This window comes from Argopecten irradians, chromosome 2, assembly GCF_041381155.1.
Source record: "Argopecten irradians isolate NY chromosome 2, Ai_NY, whole genome shotgun sequence".
NCBI classification, from domain to species: Eukaryota; Metazoa; Mollusca; class Bivalvia; order Pectinida; family Pectinidae; genus Argopecten; species Argopecten irradians.
In genome coordinates, this window is record NC_091135.1 from 44,833,610 (window position 1) to 44,860,388 (window position 26,779).

The 26,779-nt window shown below is 34.4% G+C and overlaps 2 protein-coding genes across 5 annotated transcripts in view; one reads left to right on the plus strand and one right to left on the minus strand.

Moving 5' to 3' along the window:
• Positions 1-22,732, plus strand: part of LOC138316661 (pre-mRNA-splicing factor ATP-dependent RNA helicase PRP16-like) — a 46,945-nt gene extending 24,213 nt beyond the window's left edge. The window contains exons 12-18 of the mRNA XM_069258333.1: positions 11,111-11,259; positions 15,394-15,448; positions 15,975-16,109; positions 16,821-16,946; positions 18,467-18,562; positions 18,847-18,965; positions 21,248-22,732. Coding sequence (XP_069114434.1) covers positions 11,111-11,259; positions 15,394-15,448; positions 15,975-16,109; positions 16,821-16,946; positions 18,467-18,562; positions 18,847-18,965; positions 21,248-21,332 — 765 coding nt within the window. The 3' untranslated portion in view covers positions 21,333-22,732. The remainder of the gene's footprint in view (positions 1-11,110; positions 11,260-15,393; positions 15,449-15,974; positions 16,110-16,820; positions 16,947-18,466; positions 18,563-18,846; positions 18,966-21,247) is intronic.
• LOC138315644 (uncharacterized) lies at positions 1,970-7,398 on the minus strand. Of its 4 annotated transcripts, none has more exons than XM_069256818.1 (2): positions 7,271-7,398; positions 1,970-4,180 (listed from the first exon to the last, which is right to left on the minus strand). In XM_069256818.1, exon 2 carries the CDS (start codon positions 4,171-4,173, stop codon positions 2,506-2,508), a length of 1,668 nt encoding a protein of 555 aa, XP_069112919.1. In that variant the 5' UTR covers positions 4,174-4,180; positions 7,271-7,398; the 3' UTR covers positions 1,970-2,505. The 4 variants fall into 4 exon arrangements, with proteins under 4 accessions (XP_069112919.1, XP_069112920.1, XP_069112921.1 ...); XM_069256819.1 differs by lacking the exon at positions 7,271-7,398 and adding an exon at positions 5,851-6,091; XM_069256820.1 differs by lacking the exon at positions 7,271-7,398 and adding an exon at positions 5,837-6,091.
• Positions 22,733-26,779: the final 4,047 nt, after the last annotated feature.

Genomic DNA, 26,779 nt, shown 5'->3' on the forward strand with positions numbered 1-26,779 from the left:
ACAAGCTACCAGCTTTACAATAAATGTTATAACTACAGCTGGTAAGCATCACATCAAAAACAAACGCTTTTCACAATAGTTAATGATTTACTCACGTTTTTAGTGTTTATAGGTCTATACTGTCTGAAGGTAGTCTTAAAGTTTGCAACCGTAATGACCGCCATTTTGGCATTTGGTAATTATAATAAGGAAGTCGGATAGGTATCACAAATCTGGATTTACGTTAAAATTTATTAATAATAATAATGATAGCAATGCCAATAAATTATACAAGTATAAACAGATATATTTTTGTACAGAATTTTTTTCGATACAGATATTTTTTTGTTGTTAAACTTAATTTTGTAAGTACTTTTGGACTAGTTGTCATGAGAATAAGTCCATAATATAATGATATTTATTTACAATTTTAGTCCATTACTGCTTTAAAATTATTTCAAGTTATACAAATACATGAACTATAGTTATATTATTTTTGTTGCAGTTTCATTGGCTACAGTTACTTATCTCTCTTTGTTTTCTTTTATTATTTTTATTTTATTTTTTGTAATTTGAGTTATTGATGTTTTTGTTGTCATCAAACATAAAAAAATGCTCACCTTTTTAATTTGTCTCTTTTACGTATGGTTTATTAATGCATTAGTTGTACATATTAAAATCCAGATATAAAAATAAAACTGTTGGTATTATAAATGCAAGATGACAGAAAACAAACGTATCAAATCGAGAGGCATGTATCATGATACGTAACGTATCAAGAGTACTGGTGTATCGTTGCAGCCCTACTATACAAAGGTTTTGTAAAATGTCCATTTTTGGATCAAAGGTTAAAACTGGGTTAACGGTTATGATGTATTATAATTTTGCATGTCTATAATTTGACACATTATTTGCTTCTGCAATCAATAACAGTTACATTGGAAACGTAAGAGAAGAATTACATTTGGTTGCTATGTTCTCATATCAGGGGTATTTGTTAGCCATTATCTTATAGTTTTAGTTTAATGATCTTTAATAAATGAATTGAAGTCAATATTCATCTCAAATTGTATGAATTAATTAAAGCAATGTCTATATTCAGAAGCAATTTTTCTTCAATCAAAAACCATGTCTGACACAATTTCAGAATTTAACTGGCAAAACAGTTTTGATAAAATTCTCTTCACCAATAACATCCAGCAAGTACAAATTTAGATGATAAATAATCTGAGATACATGATTTTTATGACATCACCAACACTAGAAGGTGGGACTTATCAACAGTAAATCATACTCTACCCATGTTGTTTTGGAATCTCAAAACCACCCTGTTGCGTTGTTCATTTTTTCGTTCTCATGGGTTGTGATTCAGAAAGCTAGGGATAATATAAATATATGATTAAAAATGTAGTGCTGGTGTCTCTGAAGTCTTTGGTGTTATGAATTATTCTATAATTTTGTTATCATATTACCTGGTATGTCTGTGCTAATTTCTATGCTTCTGTTATGAAAAGGGAGGGCTGGGAGGGGGGTGCATTGGCTGACAGCCAATAATCACAAAGTATAAAAATCTTCAATAAAAATATGGAAAAATATCACTTCAATATAATGAATTATAAAGATATGAAATTTTTTTAGATATAAAGCATAGGCCAGAGCGGAATATACATGGGCATACTTTTATCATAAAGATGTACTTGTTTATATTCAATGTGCCCTTAAATGTAAACTACAATAAGGACATTTGGGACACCATATTAAAAAAAAGCAATTTGTTTAATCTCCACAATCAATATTTGCATGTGATAAATTGCTGTTTAATGTAGTAAGAGTTCTTAATCTTTTTATAAATAAAAAAGTGAAAAGGAGGGTGCATATATTTAATACTTTGCAGAGATAAACGTTTTGTCAGCCAGGTTCACTGGCCATTCTGGTCATCATATGCATGCATGCAACAGCCCACAGATAATTAGGATACTCAATGTTTAAATAATAATAATAATAGACTTTATTTAAACTTGATTACATGTTGAGCTAAGCAGCTCGTCTTACACATGGTCAAGATATACAATATATACAATGAGGCCTGTGTATCTTAAGAGAACACTCTGTGTGTGATCCGTAGATACCAGTGTTCTTCTGGAGGAAAAATTGGTACACGTATGACCCGGAACATAACAAGGATACCATGCAAAGATACTTCAGTACGTTTAAACCTACACTGCCATCTCAGTTGTAGCACTGGAATACATGGATCATATACAAATCAAAATGGGTGATATTTATCCATGTATGTTTGGCGAAACAGTGTAACATGTTTGATTTTCCCCTGGACCAGCTCAGCCATGCCGGACAGTCCTAGATGTCACCGGATGCATACATAGCCCATACACCTTGAACTTGTGAAAGTGGCTTAAATATTGTTAAACATTGATCTATCTTTTTCTTTTCCTGCCTTCCATCATGATTACCAAAATATAGCTGCATGCAGTGTATATATTCACACAGCAGTCAATATTGCCGGGATTACAGATGAGATGAAATGGCACCATACTGAGATCCTGGCGTAACTTGCATGGAATTTTTGTCTGCGGATGATTCAACTATTTTTACTTCAATTTTGTCCCCATCTTCAAAACTTTGGTTCTCTGTACCTGCCTTTGCTTTAACATGACCCTCCTGGGTTTTATCTGGCTGTACCCCAGATGTTGTAAAGTTAAGGGGACTTGATGTTCCTGGAGATGAGGTTTGTTCCTGTTTGTCATTGCTGACTTTTCCCGGTTTCTTTTCCACCTCATTTTGAATGTACAAGTATTTTTCATTTCTAATATGTCTGCGATCTAATCTGATGATACAGAAGAGTATGGCCGTGAACGGTACAATGAAGACCACCCCGGCCAGAATCCCTACAACGATCTGTTTGGAGAAGATGTAGACAGACTTACAGTCTTCTGTTCCAATAGTTGTTTCATTATAGATTAGAACCTGTACACACACCCTGAAGTTTCCAGACTTTACATCAGAGCCCTGTACGGAATGAGACAATGTATCTGGGTGTAGAACTGCTGACTTGTAGAAAGGCTCATCTTCAGAGTCAACGTATGAAGCAATAACAACAAAGCCATATAAAACAGTAGTGTTTGGTGAACTCCATTCTAAAGAAATATGCTCACTTTCAGCTGAGTCAATTTCAAGATCAATATTTGAGGCGTTGAAAAGTGAAATGTTAGGATTCAAGTTCTGTATTTGTTTTATACATAAGTCAGTGTTAAATATATAAGTGGTAGCATTACACATTCTGGCTCCAAATTCAGATATATTGACAGCCATGTCGTTTTCAATGCAATCCCACTTAGGATCATCACCATGAGCTTCGTGTACTAAACCATCGTCACGGTTACGTTCTACCCACATAAACAAAGTAAACAAACCACAGCTACAGTCTAGATCATTGTTATCCAGATTTAGGCTTTCCAGGTCATTTAAAAGCATTAACTTGCATAGTTCGGTAAATTCCACAGTCTTTATTCCATTGGACTCCAATCTCAAGGCAGAAATATGACCTGGGAAGTCTACAGCACTGATAGCCTGTAATTTACGATTTCCAGACATGATGAGATTCCTCAGATTTGGAAATGAGAGAAATGACTTCGATTCAATACTGGCAATGTTGTTTGAGCTCAGGTTAATTTCTCGTAATGTTGGCATACTGACTTCAGACTGTGATGAAATAACCTCCATTATGTTGTTTTCGGAAATGTCAAATTTTCTTAGATTTCTGAATCTGGATAATTCTGTAATGTTTAAAGACTGCAGCATATTTGATGAGAAGTCAATCTCCACAGATTTAGACAGTTGTTTCAATGCATCTGGTATGGAAGTGAAGAGATTACCACTGATATTCACCCTGTATATTACATCAAAGCCATCAAAGTAATCGCTGGGCAGATATGTCAAATTATTGCTAGGTATCCCGAAATATTCAATGACCCATGATGGCTGTAATTGTCCTTCTTGTGCCACTAGTACTTGTGTGATGTTGAGAGAATCCTCATATCTGCATGTCACGTAGACTTTGTTTGATTTGACAGTACACTGGCATTCAGAAGACAAACTGTGAGGGCATATTTGATCAGACGTTACTAATTGATACCCAAGTAAAAGGAGAAATGCTTCCAGTCGGAAAATCATCATGCCTCACCTGTAAATGAAGTAAATCAATATAACAAAAAGTTGTCTTTTGAAGTGGCATGATATCATTCTATATATTTATCATGTTTGATGTGTGTTACCTGATCTGATTCAAAGGAGATATTTTTTGTATGGTCATATTAGTGAAAGTTATACTGTAATCTTATCATATAGAGACTGATTTTCAATTTTAATAGACTAGTGTAATTAAGATAATATTACTAGATTGAAGCAAAAACAAAACAGAAGAAGAAATGGCAATATGATAAAAGTTAACATCAGCTGTTGTTGAATATGGTTTGGTAGAGTTTATTTCCTTATAGATAACCACGTTCTTTATTTTTTACCTTCCGGCAACCCTACACACCAACCACATTATTTTTTTAGAAATGATATTAATATACCAAATTGATAAAACATTTAATTTGATGATGTGACTAACTGTCCAAAATAGGATACATGTACCCATTAGTTTAAATGAAATGATAGATGAACAAGGTTAATAAATGTTATCGGTGGATAATGATCAAATTCACAATATGGAATATATTAACCCAGAGAGTAATGATCATGACAAACTGAAAAATATTTTACGTATATATAGTGGCTGGGATATCTGCTTATCTTTCATCATGCACTGTGTTATCTGTTTGTATAAACTGTGTATTATCATCCTGCGGTCTCTCACCATTCTTCCTATTTTTCTCTCTAATTTTCTTTTATTTATAACTTACATAATTTTAAGACATTTATTCAAATGATCAGTTGAAGTATGTTTTGTTCAGACTAAGCATTACAATAGACTTTAAATTCAAGAGGACCATGTAAAATCTGAATAATCAATAAGTCAAGTGTACTTGAATACAATCATGTATATAATTATTATATTGTAAATAGGAACAAAATACTCTGAATTAAACAAGATCTTTAAGCTATCTGAGGGCAAGAACTTCTAAAACTTCTAGTAGTTTCATTGAGGGCATGCATTTATAAGGCTGATTAATTGGTATGTTGCATGTTCTAAGTGATTGGTATGTTTTATATTTTAAGTGATGAGAGAAATTCTTCCTCAGAATTGGACCAATTATTGGTAAATCAGTTAACTTTTATTAAATCTGTGTCATTGCTTCTTTAATGTTTGAAAGAAATTAATTGACAAAAATGTAGAGGCAGGTATGATTACATGCATAGCTATAGCTTCAATTTGACCATGCAAGGCCTTTCAGTTTTGCTAAAACTAAAGTGTGAATTTTAGATTTTGATAAAAACATGTAAATTGCTTGTTTGAAGCAAGCCTAACCTTCTTATATAGACTACAGAAGGTGATAAGTGATCTGCTAAATAAGATATGCATCAAGCCTGTTTACCATATCATTCAGCTCTAGGCTACCACAAAGTACATGTTTTAACACAAAATGACTTATTTTCACAAAGTAATCTGCAAGCCCCAGGAAAATGGTATATTTTTTATGAGTGTTTTGATTGAAATTTCAAATGAATTATATATTTGATTTAGATTTTTTAACTAACCCTAATAATTAAGCAAGATGTCTGAAATACATACACATACAAATATGAATGTTCATCTTTACAGCATACAGCATACAGGTATCAATGTGTAACTAAATATCTCCTAACGTGTTTATACCAATTGCTTTAGGCCTACCTCGGGATATTTACCAGTATTTCCAATTTCTGTCCTGGCCTTGGCCGTTTGTAGTCATCTCAGGGAGTACCAGATAAACAATAAAAAGTCTCAAAGGTGTGGTCTGCCACTAACATTAGTAAGGAATGGGTGTAGGTCACTTGTGCTCTGTGATTTTTGGTTAAGGGTGGTAAATTATTCAAATTCAAGGAGCAGGAAATGTGTCTCCCTGTAAACTTATGCAGTTTGGAGAGTATACTGCAAAACAATCGTGTGATGAGTGTCAGCTGCTAGGTACGTAAGCCTAGGGTAAGATGTACATGACTATGTGCCATGTTTTTGGTTAAGGGTGGTGTTCAAATTTAAGGAGTGGTACACTAACATGTACACCTGGTTAAAGCACAACTGCTTAGGGTCAGTATACTGTAACACCGGAAAAAAGTCTGATAGATGGTTGTCTGCTGGTTACATGTGCTTAGGGTGATGTGTCCTTCAAGTATGTGCGGAGCAATTTTTGGTTAATGTTCAAAAGTTCAAATTTAAAGAGCAGTTACCCACCATTTACATTCTTAATTGTTGAAAAAGTATGAAAAAGTGTTTCAAGGACACTCTTGAGTTTATATAGGGTGGTGTGTAAATGAACTATGTGACGTGTGATTTTTGGTTAAGGGTAGTGTTCAAAATACGGTTGTTGAAACGATGTCCACAAAATTGGCATGATTTTGGCTAAACCTTGTCAACTGTCTTTATAGTGTGTGTTTTTTGGTTCTATATTTTAAGTACCATATAAGTATCTGTAAAGAGTGTCATGTTTGTCTTCATTGAGCTGTGATTTTTTGTCAGAAATGTCAAACTATTCCAATCTGAATTCTACCGTAATATGACTAGGTGACTATGGGGTGGTGTGCAGTGTATGTAATTCCTTTTGTAACATGATACCAGGTTTATACAAATGGATGGTAGAAAAAACATTATATTAACAATGGTGTCATTGCAAATGTGTGATTATCAGAAATTCTGGAAGATTTTAAGGAATGAAATATGAAAAGATTTCCAACAAGAGACTTCCAAATCAGACTTTTAATCTTAACCTCGACTGTAGTATTGAGTTTGTTTGGACGGTATCCTATAATAATTTAATCAGAAATCAAAACTGACCAGCTGTTAGATATTTAAATATACCATCCTATTCAAATTAGAAGTATGTATTAAGAATAAAATCTAAAAATAGACTGTACACAGAAAACCAAATGAACACCTGTCCATAATGTTTTATTCATCTGTTCATGAAACTAGTCTTGATTTATAAGAATTTCTATTTCAATGAATATTGTCATTTATTCTCTTGATGGAAATTCTGAGGTAAATAGCTTTATTTTTGTTCTGGTGTTTTGCTAAAAATACATAGGTAATTTAGAATAAGATAACCATTATAAATATTGATAATACTAATACCTTGCTTGGTTCCAAAAGTATCCTTACGACAAACAAACAAAAATTCCAAGGCTCTGTTCCAGCGTAACACTCCCTTTTAAGAGAAGATAGTAGATTGGGCTATTGGAAGGCAAAATTAAGGGCTGTGTTCAAAACTTGAGATCCAAAGGGTGGTGTGCAAAAAGTATTATAACATACCCTGGAATGTTGATAGAGGGACCGTGGGTTGTATTTACAGGTACATTGTAAGATCTGAATGTTTAGGTAAAGTCTATACGACAGTAAAACTGAAGTGTTATCTTAACAAGTTGTCTTACCTACAGCCAAATTTTAGATTTTAGATTATTTCTTAAATAGTTCATTTAATGGTTGACAGGTTTTCAAGTTGTATTGAAAAAAAAAGACATAAAATAACAGAAAACCCATTTCCTTCTCCTTCTATCCCCTTTCTCGCTTTTTCCATACTGCATCCTTTAACACCTACTTACCAACTCCAAACATGTTTCATCCCACCCCTAGGCCTGCCACCCCACACTACCTGCAGATAGCTACCACCGCATGATGTATGTTTCATTTGTCCCCTAGCCCTTCTCCACACCTACCACCTTAATAATTTTCACCCTATGGCCTTACATGTCTCTCATTCCTACCCCATACTAAGGTATTAAAATAATAAGGTATCTCTTATGTATACCTCTTCTCTTATTGCATCACTCTTGTTCTTATATATCACTCAATGTTAATCACAACTACCCACGGGTATACATCATCCCCACCCTCATATATATCTCATCCCCACTCTCAGATATATCTTATCCCCACCCTCAGATATATCTCACCCCTACCCTAAGATACATCTCATCCCCACCCTCAAATATATCTCATACTTACCCTAAAATATCTCATCCCCACCTTCAAATATATTTCATCCTTACCCTAAAATATATCTCACCCCTACCCTCAGATATATATCATCCCACTCTCAGATATACCTCATCCCTACCCTCAGATATATCTCATACCAACCCTGAAGTATATCTCATCCCTGCCCTCATATATATCTCATCCTCACCCTCAGATATATCTCATCCCCACCCTTAGATATATCTCATCCCTACCCTCAAGCATATATCTCATCCCTAACATCAGATATATCTCATCCCTAACATCAGATATATCTCATCCCCATCCTCAAATATATCCCATCCCCACCCTTAGATATATCTCATCCCTACCCTCAAATATATCTCATCCACACCCTCAGATATATCTCATCCCTACTCTCACATATATCTCATTCCCACCCTCTCATCCACATCCAAAGAAATATCTCATCCCACCCTCATACATATATCATCCCCACCTTCAAATATGTGTGGGATGTGTTTCTTCTCCTGCAGCATGCTTAAGTGATATAGCACTATAAAAAGGGCAACAGTTCCACTATACAAGAAGACACTACATGAATATATCGCTGTCTCCCAAAACACGCACCTCTCACAACATACACACAGCATACATGGGAGGCCGTCCTTACATGCCTATAGCTGTTAATAGGACGTTAATTAATCAAACAAACAAACAAACAAACAAAAATCATCCCCACCCTCATATATATCTGATCCCCACTCTTAGATATATCTCATCCCAAACCCTAAGATATATCTGATACTCACCCTCAAGTATAATCTCATCCTTACCCTCAGATATATCTCATCCCCACTCTCAGATATATCTCATCCCTGCCTCATATATATCTCATCCCCACCCTCAGATATATCTCATCCCCACCCTCATATATATCTGATCCCCACTCTCAGATATAATTCATCCCTACTCTCAGATATATCTTATCCCCATCCTCAAATATATCTCATCCCTACCCTCAAATACATCTCATCCCCATCCTCACATATATCTCATCCCCACTCTCAGATATATCTCATCCCCACCCTCAAATATATCTCATCCCTACCCTCAGATATATCCCATCCCCACCCTCAAATATAAATTATCCCTATCCTAAAACATATTTCATCCCCACCCTCAGATAGATCTCATCCCCACCCTCAGATAGATCTCATCCCCACCCTCAGATAGATCTCATCCCTACGTGATTTATTTCTCTTCACTATATTACTGCCATCTTCATCAGCATCCTCTCTTTCCTGAGATATGACATTCGATCCAACCTAAATCTATCATTAACTACTGCTTTTAAATTTCTTACTACCATAAGAAACACTGTTTTTTTCTACATCACTGGATCACGTAAAAGGAATAAACATAATGTCAGTGTCAAATATCAATGTTTAAATTCTGAGTAAAGTGGAAATGATAAAAGTTTTAGATAAAAATTCAAATATGTTTCAGTGATTACTGAACCATCTGTATTCCATTTTTGAACGTGTCAGCGTGTTATTAAAATGGATTCCCTTATATTTTTATCCTTAGTACATAAAGTTCAATTAGGCATAGGTGACTGACTTAGGGAATAGAGTTTGTGAAGAATCTTTTTAAAGCCTAGTCGTTAAATCGCTCACAGCAGTATAACTATATATTGAGTGTGTCTGTCAATGTAAACAACTGATGTCTACTTACACAAAGGTATCATTCTCCTCTAGGCTAACAATTTGTTAATGTTGTCTTGACTTTAGAACCTGTGTAAAGAAATACGATTGTTTACAGCTGACTAAAAAATATGATGTGCTTATCAAGATAACTTCTAGCTAAATAATCTTTCTAACAAATGTTACTCTGCAGTATTCGGTTACCCAATATGAAAGCTTTGTTACATTGTACCCCAGTAAACACAATTGTATCTGGCCCCCAGTTTCACAATTTTTCGTTTTTGTAATAATTAACTTTTTCTTCAAAAGAAATTAGCATTTTAGAAGTTAAATGGAAAATTTTGTGTTCAGATATTTTGTTTAATTTCTCTTGTGCAAAATGTTTATGAAACTGGAGCCTGCTAAAGCCTGATCTTGATTATCTTTTCTTTAAATTTTTCTTCCTAACATTGATGTTTGTTGACATCGCCTCTTTTTTACCCTTAAGTTGTGCTATCGTGCCTGTGATGAAGGCTTTTGGTTTTGTCCCCTTGATGAGACACACCAGACTATAAAAATGATATTTTCTGCTCCGCTTTGATAAGTGCTCAGCTAAGAAAGGAGTGGGATGACTGGTTTGCTTTTTTCAGTATAGGTAGTGTGACTGAGTGGGGCATGTTGTTTGATGTCTTTGAAGGTACGCTTCAGTGAAATGGCAAGAGTCTCACTATTGTAAATTCACACACATGTAACACATAGCATACACTGCCAATAAGTTTGGATTGTTATAAGTAAGAAAGTGGTATTTATTCTTTAATTGATATTCTACCTTTTAGTGGAGAAGTATAAACATGGATCATATTACTTATATTTGACTTCATCTCCTCAGTTAAATTATTCAAATTGTAAAAACTTTGAGATAGCTTGATATATAGGACTTTGCATAATTTATGTAGTGAGAGTCACAAGGAAAATGTTAATAATGACATTATGTAATTTTCAACGAATATAATTTTTGCTGGACTTTGAAACCTGACAGTGTCAGTCATGTACAGGTAGTTTGTCTTTTAGCTTTATCTTAATCAGATGACCTGAGCACATGTAAACCCTATCCCTGATTCTGCATATTTATGAGACTTTTTCTGCAGAATGGCCGTATCCACTTAGCAATACACTCTGAATTTGTGTACCACTCTTTAGGCTATAATTATAATGTTAATATCTGTATAAAATTTAAATGTGAGCTTGAATAATACAGGAATTTTTTTGTGCTCTTTTTAATTTTGCATTCTTGAATTATGGATTGTTTCAGATCATTGTTTCCATGCTATCTGTTCCTGCTATATTCTACCGCCCCAAAGGTCGGGAGGAGGATTCTGATGCTGCTAGGGAGAAGTTCCAGGTTCCCGAGTCTGATCACCTCACTTTCCTCAATGTCTATGAGCAATGGAAACGAAATGCGTAAGGGAAACGTTTGAGATAAATAAAAAGATACACTAATAATTGTAGACTGAAAAATCAGGTTGATAACTGTTTAAACTGTAATACCCTGGTAGATTCTTTACATTGTATTAAATTCCATTGTATACTTGTATTTGGATCTTGAACCCATTTTCATCAACATTCTTTAACTTAAAATTCTCCGTAGGAAGCCATAACAGAATTAAAAGAAAGTTCATTACATGTAACTTAAGATTTTCCCCCTTACTTATATCATGCTTTCCTATTAGTTCAGGAATGTTGATGAAACTGGACCCTTGTAATATTATATAATTGAATGACCTTACAGGGACAGACATTGTACCATTGATGCTGATCACAGTCTAATAGGTCCCATGCTGATTAGCTGTTTGCCCAGGTGCATCAGATTGTCGGATGTGCACAGTGGAAGGTGCATCAGTCTTTCTGTAGGCAGGGCTTAAGGCCCGTTCACACAGTAGATCAAGGATGATAAACCTTGTTTCATAAAGCAAATATCATTGTGTGAACTAGCTTATTCCTCTGTAGCATAATCCTTCTGCCAGGAAGATAAACCACATTTTAGAATAGAGCATGCTCTATCCTGTAAACCAAGACGTACACACTTTGGCCAGACTGACCAATCAGTGACCAGCTCACAGCTGGCAGGGATAGGGATGGGGCACAGCATCATAAAAACTGATACACATATTAGAATATTTACTAAGAAAATGGATGCCAGGAGTACATAAAAGGCATTTTCTGGACATAGGAACCTAATCAATCATTACTTATCAAATAAGAATTAAATATATGATGACAGATCAATTGTACTAGAGAGAATAACAAACTTTTATTAATTACTGTAGGAATATTACAAGAGTAAATGGTCATATTTTATATCAACACCTTTTAATAAAGTGAACCTGCACAAGTAAAACTCATTCATACAGTACATCAATATCATCTTCTACTTCCATGTTGTCCATCTTGACTGAAATGGTCGGAGTGTTGTGTTAACATTAAGTTACGGGAACTCCAGCAGGGGGTATATACAGCTTGAGGTTTACAGTGTGCACATAGAAGGTTTATACATCACAAGTTTTATAAAACTGGTTGTATGTGTCTTGTTTTACTGTGTGAACGGGCCTTTACGCTACTGTGTACACACTTATACTGATTATCAGAAATGGGTTTCTTTTCAAGAGAAAGCTGTCCATCACTAATCATCACAACATATCTAGTTGTTGAAAAACAATTGCATTCAACATATTAAAGGGTTTGTGACACAAAAACCTTTTTATAAATTTTCTGATAGTTTGACCCCATCAATGTTGGCTGACAAAAGTTTCACAGCACTCCGCAAAGCTGTTTATCTACTTTAAGGGCAGTAAGGGTAAATTGCTTCTGCTGAGAAAACTTTATTGAGCTAGCCGGTCATGTGGTACCAACGCGTCATCCGTTTCACCATGCTATGTTGTCTGCTGTAGATACCGTGTATTTATAGAGAAAAACTACAGAGTCTTTTAGTATTTTTTTAAATATCTACATTGGAAAACAATGACAGTGATATCCCTGCTTTGAGTTTTGTTCCGGACATTATCCCATACCAGTTTGACCCTTTGATGAGCACTGATAATTCTCTGTCTACGGAGAAGGGGGATAACATCGCCAGATGTTTCAAATGCTGATAAAGAAAACCATGAAGGTAATCAAGAGAATAGGTTGACAAACACAGCATTGGTTTTAATACACCTACTATTATTTTAATTTATTGGCATTAAATATAGATGTGGATGCCTCCATGGGTATTCATTATATAATTTATTTTTAATAAGTGAATATAATCTGTAATATATCTTACATAATTAAATTTTTTACATTAAAATCATCCATTGAGAACAATTAATTTCTCCTTTTATTACATTATAAATGCATTAACCTAAATGCATTTGTATGATTGATATCAGTGACTTACAACATATATAATTACTACACTAATTTTACATACCTACATATTACAAATATACATGTATTTCAATAAAATCTTTTTTTAATCAACATCAATGACAAAATGTGTAATACACTTTTTAAATTATTACTTTGTCAATAAACAATTGAAGAATTCAGTAAATGAGGATTATATTATTAACAATCTATAGACAACTTACCCCTTTTTGTGTCACAAACCCTTTAACTCATTGTTGAAATGTATTAAAGTCATGTACATGATTCCTGCCGTCATAGCCACTTGTAATATACATGTTCATCCCGGACCACTACCTTCAGCTAAGTCATTATAATCAATAATCAAGAATAACCAACAAATATCTTGTAGATATTCGTGCTCAATAATATACTTGTTTTTTTCACGGTGTTATTTTAAACATTCAAATCAAACTCCATAATGATACCCATATGGAAACTGAATACAAGTTTTTATTCATTGAGATAAAGTTCAATGTTTACAATAACATCATCCCCTGCTGATGTAAGGCATGTGTCTGGATCATGTTTTGCATGACTGACTGTCAATGGATAAACAAAATATTTGAAAACCAGTATATAAGGGCTGCGTTTGCATTTTCATATATTGCTTCTTTTGAGAAATAACTTTTTGAATTTTTAGCCCACCATCATCAGATGGTGGGCTATTCAAATCGCCCTGCGTCCGTCGTCCGTCCGTAAACAATGCTTGTTATCACTATTTCTAAAAAACTGCTTCAGGGATTTTGTTCAAACTTCACATGGAGGGTCCCCTTGGTCAATATTTGTGCCATACAGATTTTGTGGCTGATCGGCAAAAACAAGATGGCCGCCAGGCAGACATCTTTGATTTTGGCAGTTGAAGTTTGTTATCGATATTTCTTGAGAACTACTGAAGGGTTTTTGTTCAAACTTCACATGGAGGTTACCCTTGGTCCCTAGTTGTGCCATACAGATTTTGAGGCCGATAGGAAAAACAAGATGGCAGCCTTGGATTTTGATAGTTAAGGTTTGATATCCCTATTTCTCAAAAAGTGCTGAAGGGATCTTTCTGAAATTTAATATGTAGGTTCCCCTAGGGTCCTAGTTGTGCATATTGCATTTTTGGACCAATCGGTGAACAAGATGGCCGCCAGGCCGCCATCTTGGATTTTGATAGTTAAAGTTTATTATCGCTATTTTTCAGATAGTACTGAAGGGATCTGTCTCAAATTTCATAGGTAGGTTCCCCTAGGGACCTAGTTGTGCATATTGCATTTTGGGACTGATCGGTCAACAAGATGGCCGCCAGGCAGCCATCTTGGATTTCGTTATTCAAAGTTTGTTATCGCTATTTCTCAGAAAGCACTGAAGGGATCTGTTTCAAAATTCATATGTAGGTTCCCCCTAGGGCCCTAGTTGTGCATATTGTGATTTGGGACTGATCGGTCAACAAGATTGCTGCCAAGGAGTCATCTTGGATTTTGATAGTTGAAGTTTGTTATCTCAAAAGGTACTGAAGCGATCTGTCTCAGATTTTATGTGTAGTATGTTTGAAAAAGTTTAAAAAGTAGAGAAAAGATCCATCTTCCCTTTGTCAGATATAGATCATTCTTTGTTGGGCGCCAAGATCCCTCTGGGATCTCTTGTTTTAATATAAAATGTATGCGGCTATGTTAGTAACAAATGTGTGTTCAATTAGAAACTTATCAAGCGAGGAAGTAGGCCAAATGTCTCAAACTGTACTCGATCCTGGCTTTTCTGACTTGGCTACAGGAGATGAAATACCACATTGCCGATACACCTAAGCCCCACCTATGTAATTGTCAATCAATGTATGCATTCATCACACCTTGATGCAGTGCTCAAATGCCAAACCTGTTACTCAGCCAATGTCTCTAGCTATTATGCAGTCGCTGCCATCAATGGTACCATGTCCGTTGCTGTAAATTAAGATCATATGCCAAATACAATGCCAGTATTCTTGTAAAAAATAGGTAGCCTTTAAGAATCAATATATGGTGGGGTTTTTTCATTCCTCTTTTCTAGCAGTGTTTACTATTTGCTGTTACAGTATTAATTTCGCTGATAAAAGTTAGTATTATGAATAGATTCATGGATAATGTACAATATTTTAAATATATGATGATAAAAATTTATTTCTTTTTTCAGATATTCAGCCACCTGGTGCAATGAACACTTTATTCATATCAAAGCTATGAGAAAAGTATGTCTATATTTTAGATGGTTTGAAATTATATAAATTCTTTAAAAAATATGTATACAGGTTTATGCTTAGAGATGCCATGCATTACCTGGTAGTTCATTAATATAAGTAAATATGGTTTTATTTTAACAAACAAAAGAATTAAATTATGTGATTATCTTACTGCTGTAAAATTGTTTAATGTGTTATTATTGTAATAATGGTAATTAAAAACATTTTAGTTTCAAGATTTGGCATAATGATAAAGTAGACTGAGGTACAATAGTTATCAAAATAGAAATGAAAATAACAATTCTTACTACATTGAAATGTCTATTCCGTCTTTGCCAATTACAGAGTTATCTCCCTTGCAGGTAGACATGCATTGTGATCTCCTTATTTTGTCAGCGAAAATTGTGTTATTTTCTCTGAAAAATATAACATTACGCTTGTACACATCACAATTTATACTTACCCACAAGGGCAGATAACTCTGTAATATGTAGATACAATGTACAGAATTTTAAAGCATGTTATATTTTTCTAGGTTCGTGAGGTGCGTCAGCAGTTAAAGGAGATCATGGACCAGCAGAAAATGGAGCTCATTTCAACTGGCAATGAATGGGACATCGTGAGGAAGTGTATCTGTTCTTCTTATTTCCACCAGGCTGCAAGACTTAAGGTATTCTAAACAGACTTCAGGGAGATGTTGTACCATTTAAATTAGATTTCATCATCCACACATTTGATATGTGTAGTGTCTAAGATAGCTCTGCCAGACTGGCAAATTGAAATTGTATAATTGAAGTTTGCTTCTGAAAAAAAAAAAAAAATTACAATTCTTTTCAATTTAGAAGTTATATGTAGATTTTTATGTCCCTAGACAAAGTCTCAAGTGACCTATTCTAATTGCCTTTAGTCCATCGTCTGTCGTCTGTCATGTGTCTGTAAATGATTTAGATTTTTGACTTCTCCAAAATCACTGAAGCAATTGAAATGAAATTTTGCACAAATCTTCGAAAGCATAAGGCCAATCAAAATTGGGAATTATATGACCCCCACCTCCCAGGGGGCTGTGGGAAAGGCCAAAAGGGGCAACTGGTATGAGTGTTAACTTTGTTTGTCACCAATGAGAAGACATTCTAGCATATACTAAGAACTATATATAGACTGCCATGAACTAAAGTTTTTGATAATTGATTGATGTAATCACTGCTGGCTAATTCTAAATAAAAGGATGGCAGCAATAAAGAAATAAACTTAAGGTGTTGAGTAGAAGGGTTGGGGTGATTAAATTGGCAGGCATAAACAAATCATTTGTGGACCCCGTGTGTCCATAATCTCAATGACCATTGGTCACTTGGTCATGTATTTAAATTTGGTTTTTTTACAGGGTATTGGAGAGTATGTTAATGTGCGGACAGGAATGCCGTGTCATCTCCATCCGACCAGTGCCCTGTTTGGTATGGGCTACACACCAGACTACATCGTGTACCATGAACTTGTCATGACCTCCAAGGTAGGTCTCCAAATCAATATACAGTTAGATTCATTTAATTATATTAATGGAACTGCACCATTTTGGATAGTGTATTCACTTTATAATATTGTAATACAGATAGGCATATAAATAGGCATTTTCTGCTTGTAAGTTCTCAAACACTACCAGTGATTAGGTATACTACAGTCGAAATCTGGATTTTGTCTGTTCATTCACCACTCCCTATGGTTTGAGTTCTATTCAATCATTTATCTTCATTTTATTCTTTTATATATTGCTCGGACTTGGTGTGTATCACTTCTTGTTGCTAAACCACCATAATTTGTCAAGATTTCACCGAAATAAGAAGATATCATTTATCAAAGGTCACTGTAACCTACATTTTGACCTTGACTGCTGTAAAAACTGGTGTAATATGCACATGCTTTCTGTGCAAAAGTAAAATTTGAAGTTGGGGGTGCACAAGTTCCATTGATAGAGGAGGTTTAGAAAATTTACGGCAAAAAAATGGTATATTCTGAGAGGCTGACAATCTATGATTATTGATCATGAGGTACCGCTCTGTTTATGGTAACCTTTCATTATAGGAGGTATTGATGGTTTTAAAAACAACGCCTCGCCTACTATAGTTGATTATGTAAGGCTAATTAAAGTGTTAAGTTAGGACCACAATGTCTTGTTTTCCATTTGCCCTGAGAATTTTATGGTGACTGACTTAGAGCATGGCTTCTACTGGATGCAAGAGATGTATACCTTTTACACCTCCTAATATAATGGGACAGCCACAACAAGTGACTTTGGCCATGTCGATCTAGATTTCCTGTAATGTTTTAGGTGAGAGAGAGTGTGGAGAGAGAGAATTTGGGTGTACACAAACATCAGTGACTGGTTAGATGAGCTGTGAATGAATGGCTGGTTAGCTTAGCAAATCTGTATATCATCAACAATGTGTCTGTATCTACTAAAAAACTAAGATTTTATTTTTCAAAGCATATATAGCAATGCTCATTACGTAGGCCAAGTGTTCAAAAGGTCAAAACACACGTGGTATTTATACAATCCCAAAACTGACTTATATTTAGGATTTTTAATAAGTGCTTTTTGCAATATCATTACTGCACAACTAACAAGCTATAACAATGTATCTGTACGTTTGATATTATTGCAAGCCAACGTATTTGCTATCTGATTGCTCTTTTAAGTATATTAATGATCTCAAACACACTTAATTACCTAGATAGCTTAGATAAATATTCCTGTGTAATATCTCAAGACATTGACATATATGCACAGTACACTGGTGAGCAAGTTACACAAGTTTTTACAGTATCCAGACTCTGTCACCTACATCACTAATAATGGTAGAGGACTGTAATATGCCAAATCATAGTGATAACTGTACAAACAGTTTGATTTATTCAAAACTTCACAATACTGAAGATTTCAGGCCGTGAATTAAAATCTGAAGTGTTCAGCAGTTAAATGCCATTCTTTTCATGTGCTATAGATTGAAGTAGTGTTGTTTGTTTGTGTTATAGGAGTACATGCAGTGTGTTACCTCTGTGGATGGCCAATGGTTAGCAGAGCTTGGACCCATGTTTTACAGTATTAAGGACCCTTCCAAAACAAGACAGGTATACTAACATAAGAAAAAAAAATGGATCTGAAACATTATTCATTTTTAAACATACAACACAAAACATTTTCAATGAAAATTACTTACCAATAAAATGCTGTACAAAAATTCTACCTTTTTTACTTCATGAAAAGTTCCTAATGTAATGCACAAAATTCTACTAGATTTATTGCTTTGAAAAAAAATAACACGAGAAATAAATGAGAAATAGTAGTTATGTATAATGATAGAAATGAAACGATATCAATTGAATAACACATTGATGAAAAATATTTTAAATAGGAAAGGAAGAAGGTGGCAGTGGAAGAAATGAATGCCATGGAGGAAGAAATGAGACGAGCTGAGGAATTGATCCGTGCTCGAAAAGAACATCAAGATGCTAAAAACATGTCGGGCAAAGGGTAAGATTTTTTTAACAATCATGTTTTTATAAAGAGACCATGATAACTGTTACATTATATCAGATAAATGTTGAATTAAAAAAATATTAGGTATAGAAACCTTAAAGGTTTTTGCAATTTATTATTGTAACATCACAATTTTAAGTTAGAATTTGTAAACACATGTAACTCAAAGTGAAGTAATTACTTAATTAGTAACATACAGGAAGGATACTTACTAAGGGCTGTTCCAGTAAAACATATATGGTAGAGGGGGGGAAGTCACTCTGAAATTGGGAGACCCACAGATAGAAATGATTTTTAATTTTGTTGACCCACACACATATCTATTTTTTTGTAAACGAGACCATGGCATAGAAGCTATTTAATTTTCTATTTCACTCCGATTTCTTTTTGGATTTACATATTTTGATATCTAGCTGTTAACAGTTAACAAATAAACTTTGGTCAAAATTATTAAAAAATTTGACATTGGTAAAGGATTCATGTATGCATTACTAAGTTGAAGATGTAGATATCATCATCAAATAGTGACAATGAATTGGCCAAGTGTCTTGCAGATGATCCAGATGTTTAGTCAAAATTTGCGGAAATGTATACTTTTGAGAACATGATAACGGTTTTCGAAATTGAACATTAATTTGATATAGTTTTGGACCTAAAAGTGAACCCTGGTGTACATCTCAGGATGGCAACATTAAATCACCCCTAGTACAGGCCCCTGGGGCCTTTTGAATTTTTAGCCCACCATCATCAGATGGTGGGCTATTCAAATCGCTTTTCGTCCGTGGTCCGTCGTCCGTCCTTCCGTCCGTTAACATTTCTTGTTACCGCTAATTCTCCGAAAGGGCTGAAGGGATCTTTCTCAAATTTCATATGTAGGTTCCCCTAGGGCCCTAGTTGTGCATATTGCATTTTGGGACGGATCGGTCAACAAGATGGCCGCCAGGCAGCCATCTTGGATTTTGATAGTTAAAGTTTGTTACCGCTATTTCTCAGAAAGTACTGAAGGGATCTCTTTCAAATTTCATTTGTAGGTTCCCCTAGGGCCCTAGTTGTGCATAATGTATTTTGGGACGGATCGGTCAACAAGATGGCCGTCAGGCCGCCATCTTGGATTTTGATAGTTAAAGTTTGTTACCGCTATTTCTCAGAAAGTACTGAAGCGATCTCTCTCAAATTTTATATGTATGTTCCCCTAGGACCTTAAATGTGCATATTGCATTTTAGGACCGATCGGTCGACAAGATGGCCGACAGGTAGCCATCTTGGATTTTGATAGTTGAAGTTTGTTACTGCTATTTCTAAAATAGTAATGAGGTGATCTGTTTCATATTTCATATATGTTGTATGTTTGAAAAAGTTTGAAAAGCAGAGAAAAGATCCCTCTTTCAATTGTCAGATGTAGATCAAACTTTGGTGGGCGCCAAGATCCCTCTGGGATCTCTTGTTTAAAGGTATCTTACAGGTTCTCTGTCATAGTACCACAAAATGTACCTGGATTTACTTAAATTGGTTTGTGGGCAAAATTTCAATGGTAGGTGTAACAGGTCCTTAGTATTAGGGTTTACTCCTCTTGGAACCAGCAGAAAATCTACTAAAGATACCGAAGTGTTTCACAAGCATAATGCAGATTAGACATCTGGACATTCACACTTAAGCTTGTGAACTGCCACTTTTTCCTCGACTTAATACCAGGGAATTTAAATAAAGATCTGTTATTTTGCCAAAAGTAATCCATTGTTTCTCTGTACCATTGTCAAGTTTGAATGAATATAATATGTTTTAGATAAAGATTCTATCATTATTTTATCAAAATACCAAGAAAATAAAATAATTGGGGTTTTTTATTGAAGATGAACAACACATTAAATATTGTCAGAAATTAACATTTTTCTCCAGTTATTTTTGTAATCAGGATGACTGAGAGCAACATTATAAAAGACAACTTTTGCATTTTATTTCAAAAACTGCTTCAGATAGACCCACCCACAGAAGTGATTTTATTGAAAGGCCACCCTGGTACAGACGTGATTTTACTTTGAATCCACCAAGGCACATACTATTTTTTTAAAGTGCCTTCCCTGGGTGCCATATATGTTTTGCTGGAACATCCCTAATTCAAGACCACTGTTTTGGAAATCAAGTATCATTGAGATTAGATTATATTTCCCCATCTTTTGATATTCATTTTTATAACAAAAGATTATAAATTCTTTCGTTTTGCACCTGGACTAATTCTTGTACAAATAGAATGATTTGTGATGTTGTTCTCTTTACAGTACCAATATAGCCACACCTGGCCTCAGAGAACCAGGGACACCTGCCTATACGCCACGACGAACTCCAGCCAAGTTTGGGATTTGATCAGTATAAATCTGAGATAGACATGCCAGAAATCTCCTCAGACCGTACTCAGGGTGCAGAATGGTTCAAATTATAAGAAGATGTATAGAAACAGCAGAGGGAGTGTTAATTCCTTTTGACTGTAGACATTGAAACTGTGTATAGTAACAACAACTGTCAATATTAAACAGACTAGAACTGACAAGTAAGATCATGTTTCACATTGATGTTTATTCAAGATATCAGGAAGTATTGTCATCAATTGGCTTTGGTTCCAAAAATGACTACTGCATGATGTGATTGTAATAATACTGTGTTAAGAACTTTCGGGGCCTTATGAAAACTGTTTCTTAGCAAAATTCTGAAGTTTATAGTTAACATATCTCAATTATTTTCTTTATAATTAAATTCCCTATATTAAATATGTTCTTTTCAAGTATCTGAAATCTGAGAGGTTCAGAATACTGAAGAAATAATAGTGCATTATTTTTGAGAACATTTAATAAAAAAAAAATGTAGATGTTCATTTGATCCAATAGGTACACATAGCACTTGATATTTGAAACAGTCATGATTGAATGTCACAAAATTTTATATTAGGTTGTTTTTAATGATATGCCTCAAAATGCTGAATCATTTACATAAGGGAGTGAATATTGGAATATTCTTACTTTAAACACTTTCCAGGAGATATGACGCTGTTCTCAAGATGACCATGAAGATGAATATTAGCACTGATGTGGATGAGTTCATTATTTTCACCATTTATTATCATATTAAAAGAAATATGGGCAGGACCAAATTTTACAATAATGTTGAATAATAATTAGGGCTGTAACGATTCTTTGATACATAGATATAATCGATATGATATTTCACGATACGATCGTATCGTCAGTTAGACTGTATCGCGATATGCTAGCAATAGTCGTGTGTGCCCTATAATTGCTAAATTACCTCCCCTTACAAACAAAAATGGCGGCCCAGCTGAGAGATTTAGAGCCAAAAGAGAGCACGGAAACTGTTAAAAGTGTTTTGTGTTTTGGTTAAATTGTTCAAGTTGTCAGAAAATGAACTCAAGTTAATCAAAGACAATGTTAAACTTGTCAGTAATATTAAAATACAAAATAAACACTTGCTTGAATTTTTGTATTATGTATCGCGATACCTCATGTATCGCAACACAATATCGCGATATGTATCGTATCTTGAAATTCCCTACGATACTCAGCACTAATAATAATCGACATAATAATTATGTAATAAAAATTTTTGTTGTTTTGATGTGAAGTCATATCAAATAAAAACAATTCAGTGCAATGTCTCAAGATGTAAAATTCACTGCACGTATGATGTGCGAAGTTTCACCATGAAAAATGTTGATAAAATGAGTGAGAATAAACAAAGTTTTAGCTCTTCTGTCATTGTGTTTTATTTGTTATTTTGATTCACAACTATTATGATGGTAGCTCTTCTACATTATGATATTTGATAGAGATTTGGCCATTTTCTTGGTTATTCATGCATGTGAATACCATGGTAACAACATAAAATAACTTAAAATTTGCAAAATATCATGATTTTTAGCCAAAAATTGCAGAAAATTGTACACAATTTTGTTTTTAAGACCTGCCTTAAATTGAGCATTTTTGTCACAATTGCAAAATAAGCTAATTTATTTCATAGGTCAATCGCGTGGATTTTTCGATAATTTTGTCTGACCCTATGCCATGGCTTTTGCTGAAAGTAAAGCTTGCATTTCCGGTTAAGATGCATTTCCAGAGGAGCCCAAAATTGTAATCTCTAACACATTTTATGTTTATTTTAAAAAAATTGAAACTTAAATCAAAGCCTTGATATTAGATGTACCGATTTCAGAATATATTTGATTTTTATTTTTTTTTATGCATGGTTCAATACAGGGGCTCCCCACTTAATAAAAATATAGGCCTGGGCCAGGCTGTTCTTCTGTGGTCTGTCGATCATCATTAACATTTCCTTGTGAACGCAATAACTTGAGTAAATATAAATGGAGCCTAATGAAACTTTGTATGTAGACTACCATCGGAAAGATCTCTGATGAACTAAAAAATCAGCTTGATTCAAGTATAATTTACGGAGTTATTGCCCTTTGTACTAATAATTATTATTGGACCTTGTGAACACGATAATTTGAGTAAATATGAACAAAGCTTAATGAAACTTTGAACGTAGACTAACATTAGAAAGATCTCGGAGGAGTAAGAAAATCGGTGTGTTTCGACGTTAATTTACGGAGTTATTGCCCTTTGCATTTGTAGTTATTATTGGACCGTGTGAACACGAGAAGAAGATTGCATATCAAACCTTCTATGTTTTGCAATGACGGGATGTTTTCTGTGTTCAGTGACCCAGATCATATTGCTTACCTTTCTGTCAGGCTCAAAATAATGTAGCCGGTGTCAGCAACTGCTTTTTGTCATATTTTAGGAAAGAAATTAAGCAGCTTTTAGGCCACTGTAACTCGTTGGCTCTTTTGCTCGTCAGTCAAGAGATGTGGCACCCATCTAGCAGAAATCTTTCGGACTTTCAATTGCTTCTTCAAAATAAGATGAACCATTTATACCGTTGATAGTGATATGCATACATATCTTTGGTGCAATATCACGAACTGTAAATCTGTCGTCTCCTTCAATAATTTTCTTTATTTTGGAATCGATTTCTTCACGAGATGCAGATTTTGGCCTTCATGATTTCGGTGCATTTATGATGGACTCTACACTAGGCTCAAATTTCTTTTTCAACCGCCAAAATGTGTCATACGACACACATGAAAGTAAAAAAAGCAGTAGAAATTTCAGTCATCAGTTCTTCAAATAACAACCAAGTTTTCATGGAGCTTTGATGTGAGCCAGCATTTTATCTTTTTGTCGAAGCTTCTACCAACCATTGTTACTGCAGTGGGCAATGACTGCATATTTTCAAACGGCCAATCTTATGTCTTATACATTTATATCTTTTTGTCGAAGCTTCTACCAACCATTGTTACTGCAGTGGGCAATGACTGCATTTTTTCAAACGGCCAATCTTATGTCTTATACATTTATACACCATTGTGTAGGTATTGGATAACTCGACTTGAATTTATATCGAGCGATAATAAGCAAACATCCCTAGTATCTGATCAATTGTCAGAACTCGTCAAAACCAATATACAGAATCTCTTTACAATCACAAGATGTTCTGCTAGATCCCTTCTTTACTGGCTATCTCTCTGTAACAATGTTCTGTTATCCATAACAATGTCGTGACCTTCATTGATCATTCATTTTGTAGCAACAGTGAAAGAGGAGAACGGGTTTCATCAACTGGCATCTGAATATCAAACACTGCATTACCACCTCTACAGTATAGTTATATAATAGCATTATTAATGTTACTGCTATTTACTGTAATTATCCATTTACCATTAAAATACTATATGGAATCGCTTCTGTTTCAGTAATTCATTTTGGAATAGTTACGTTACAATAGTATCCCTTCAATTTAAGTTGATCAAATGACACCGGGCTCTGAGTAAATAGCCGTTTAATTACAATCGGGAATGGTAGCGCTAAATTTTCTACTTAACTGTATTGCAACGCTCACAATTTATCGGTCACACCTCATACGTGTTCCAGGAAATCAATATTTTGTATTATCATTTCTCCTTAAACGAAGTGAATTTTAAGATTTAATCATTCCAAAAAGCTTTTAGAGAAGTGTTGTTATCCTCTTTGAGATATTCAGAATTCTATAAGCGTCAGACATTTACCAACAATGTTTTTCTATGAGACAACCTCTAAATTATCCGTGAAATTGAGTATGAAGATACTGCCCACACTCACCTCGTACGTAAATTTAGCTGAATGTCGTGTACAAATAGGAATTTTTGAGTTAACAATTTGAAGTACATGAAGGAAGGCAACACGAATTAAATTTTATATTCAAAATGATCGCGATGTATAGGGTTATCATTATTTCACTGTGGTCGCCAATCATTCCATTCCACGCAATTCCATATGTGCAGAGTATAGATGTTGAGATGTGTATAGGGATAATGCTTCCTTCATGGTTCCATGAACCATCTGTGTGTTGATGGGATGGTCATTGAAGGCATTGTTAGATAAAGCTTACACAAGCATCCTGTAAGTACATATAAATCAGGAAGTGTACTATCCGATATGTAGATCAACTGTTCGCCCCCGCGTTCTGTGAATCCTTTATCTTGATTCGCCGGATTGAAAGGAACAACCTCTGATACTGATACATATCGATAGATACTGTTCAAATATTAAACATTGTGCAATATTGACCAAGTAGTACTTGTTTTACACATATTCAATTTCGTATTTAGATATACAAATACAATAAAATGGAAATATTATTTCCTAACTGCTATTATATCTCTCAACTATATATGTAGGTATGAAACACTGTCAAAAACAATAATAGTATAGAAATATTGCAATAAATGCTGATAATAAACTGCAGAAGTCTTATCAGTACAGTAAATATTTACTGTTTGTTCATGTTTTATTTCAGACTGTAAACCCTAAACTTTTTGTGTTGATTGGTTAATGCAATATCTTGAGAAAATAAAACATTTCTGTTTTCAATTTTTTTCTCGTTTAATGCCAATAATACATTTAATGTCACGCTTGACTGAAATGTTATTATTATGTTAAATGTGATATTTTTATTGCTTCTTCCATTAATATTGGTGTAAATATTAATATTTTTCTTCTCATCTGTCAAGTGTATCCTTAATTTCTTGGGGTTTTTGTAATTTTGCTCGATTGTCTCATGTAGATGGTCTTTGCAGTACTTTATTGAGGAAGCAGTTCACGAAGACCTTCGTCTTATTGGTAGATTTCGTACTATATGTTATCTATCCCCCAGAGTATTAAACAATGACCAAAAAGTCTAACACTGTATCCTCTTTTATGTATGATACTAATAAAGTACGTTATATCGACTTTCTGTCCAAATGCTTTGTATTTACGCCATCTTTGTATTGAATTCAATCGTTAACTTCTTTTATCATGCCTTATAATTATCTCTACTTAAAGGTTGGTTCCTACACGTACATACTGGGTCTTAATTTTCGTTCTCCACATATTTGATTTTTGTAGTTTTCCTGGGCTATTACGAGCTTTGCGGTGAAATAAAATCTGTAAAATAACATGCAGAATAAGTACTGTAACTAGCTAACAGTTATTTCGTATTAACTTAATTATTTGGGGTTAACATTAGTCTGATACATAAATGTTTAAAATATCATTATTCGTACTTGATGACTTTGATATTATATTTTGATTTATTACTAATAGACCGGCCATGGGTCATAGTAATCAAATGTATTGTGAAAAGGAGGTGACTTATACCGAAACGTGAAAAGATCAAATGAGATGCCCAAGCTAAGGATGTGACACCACAAATGACCCAAA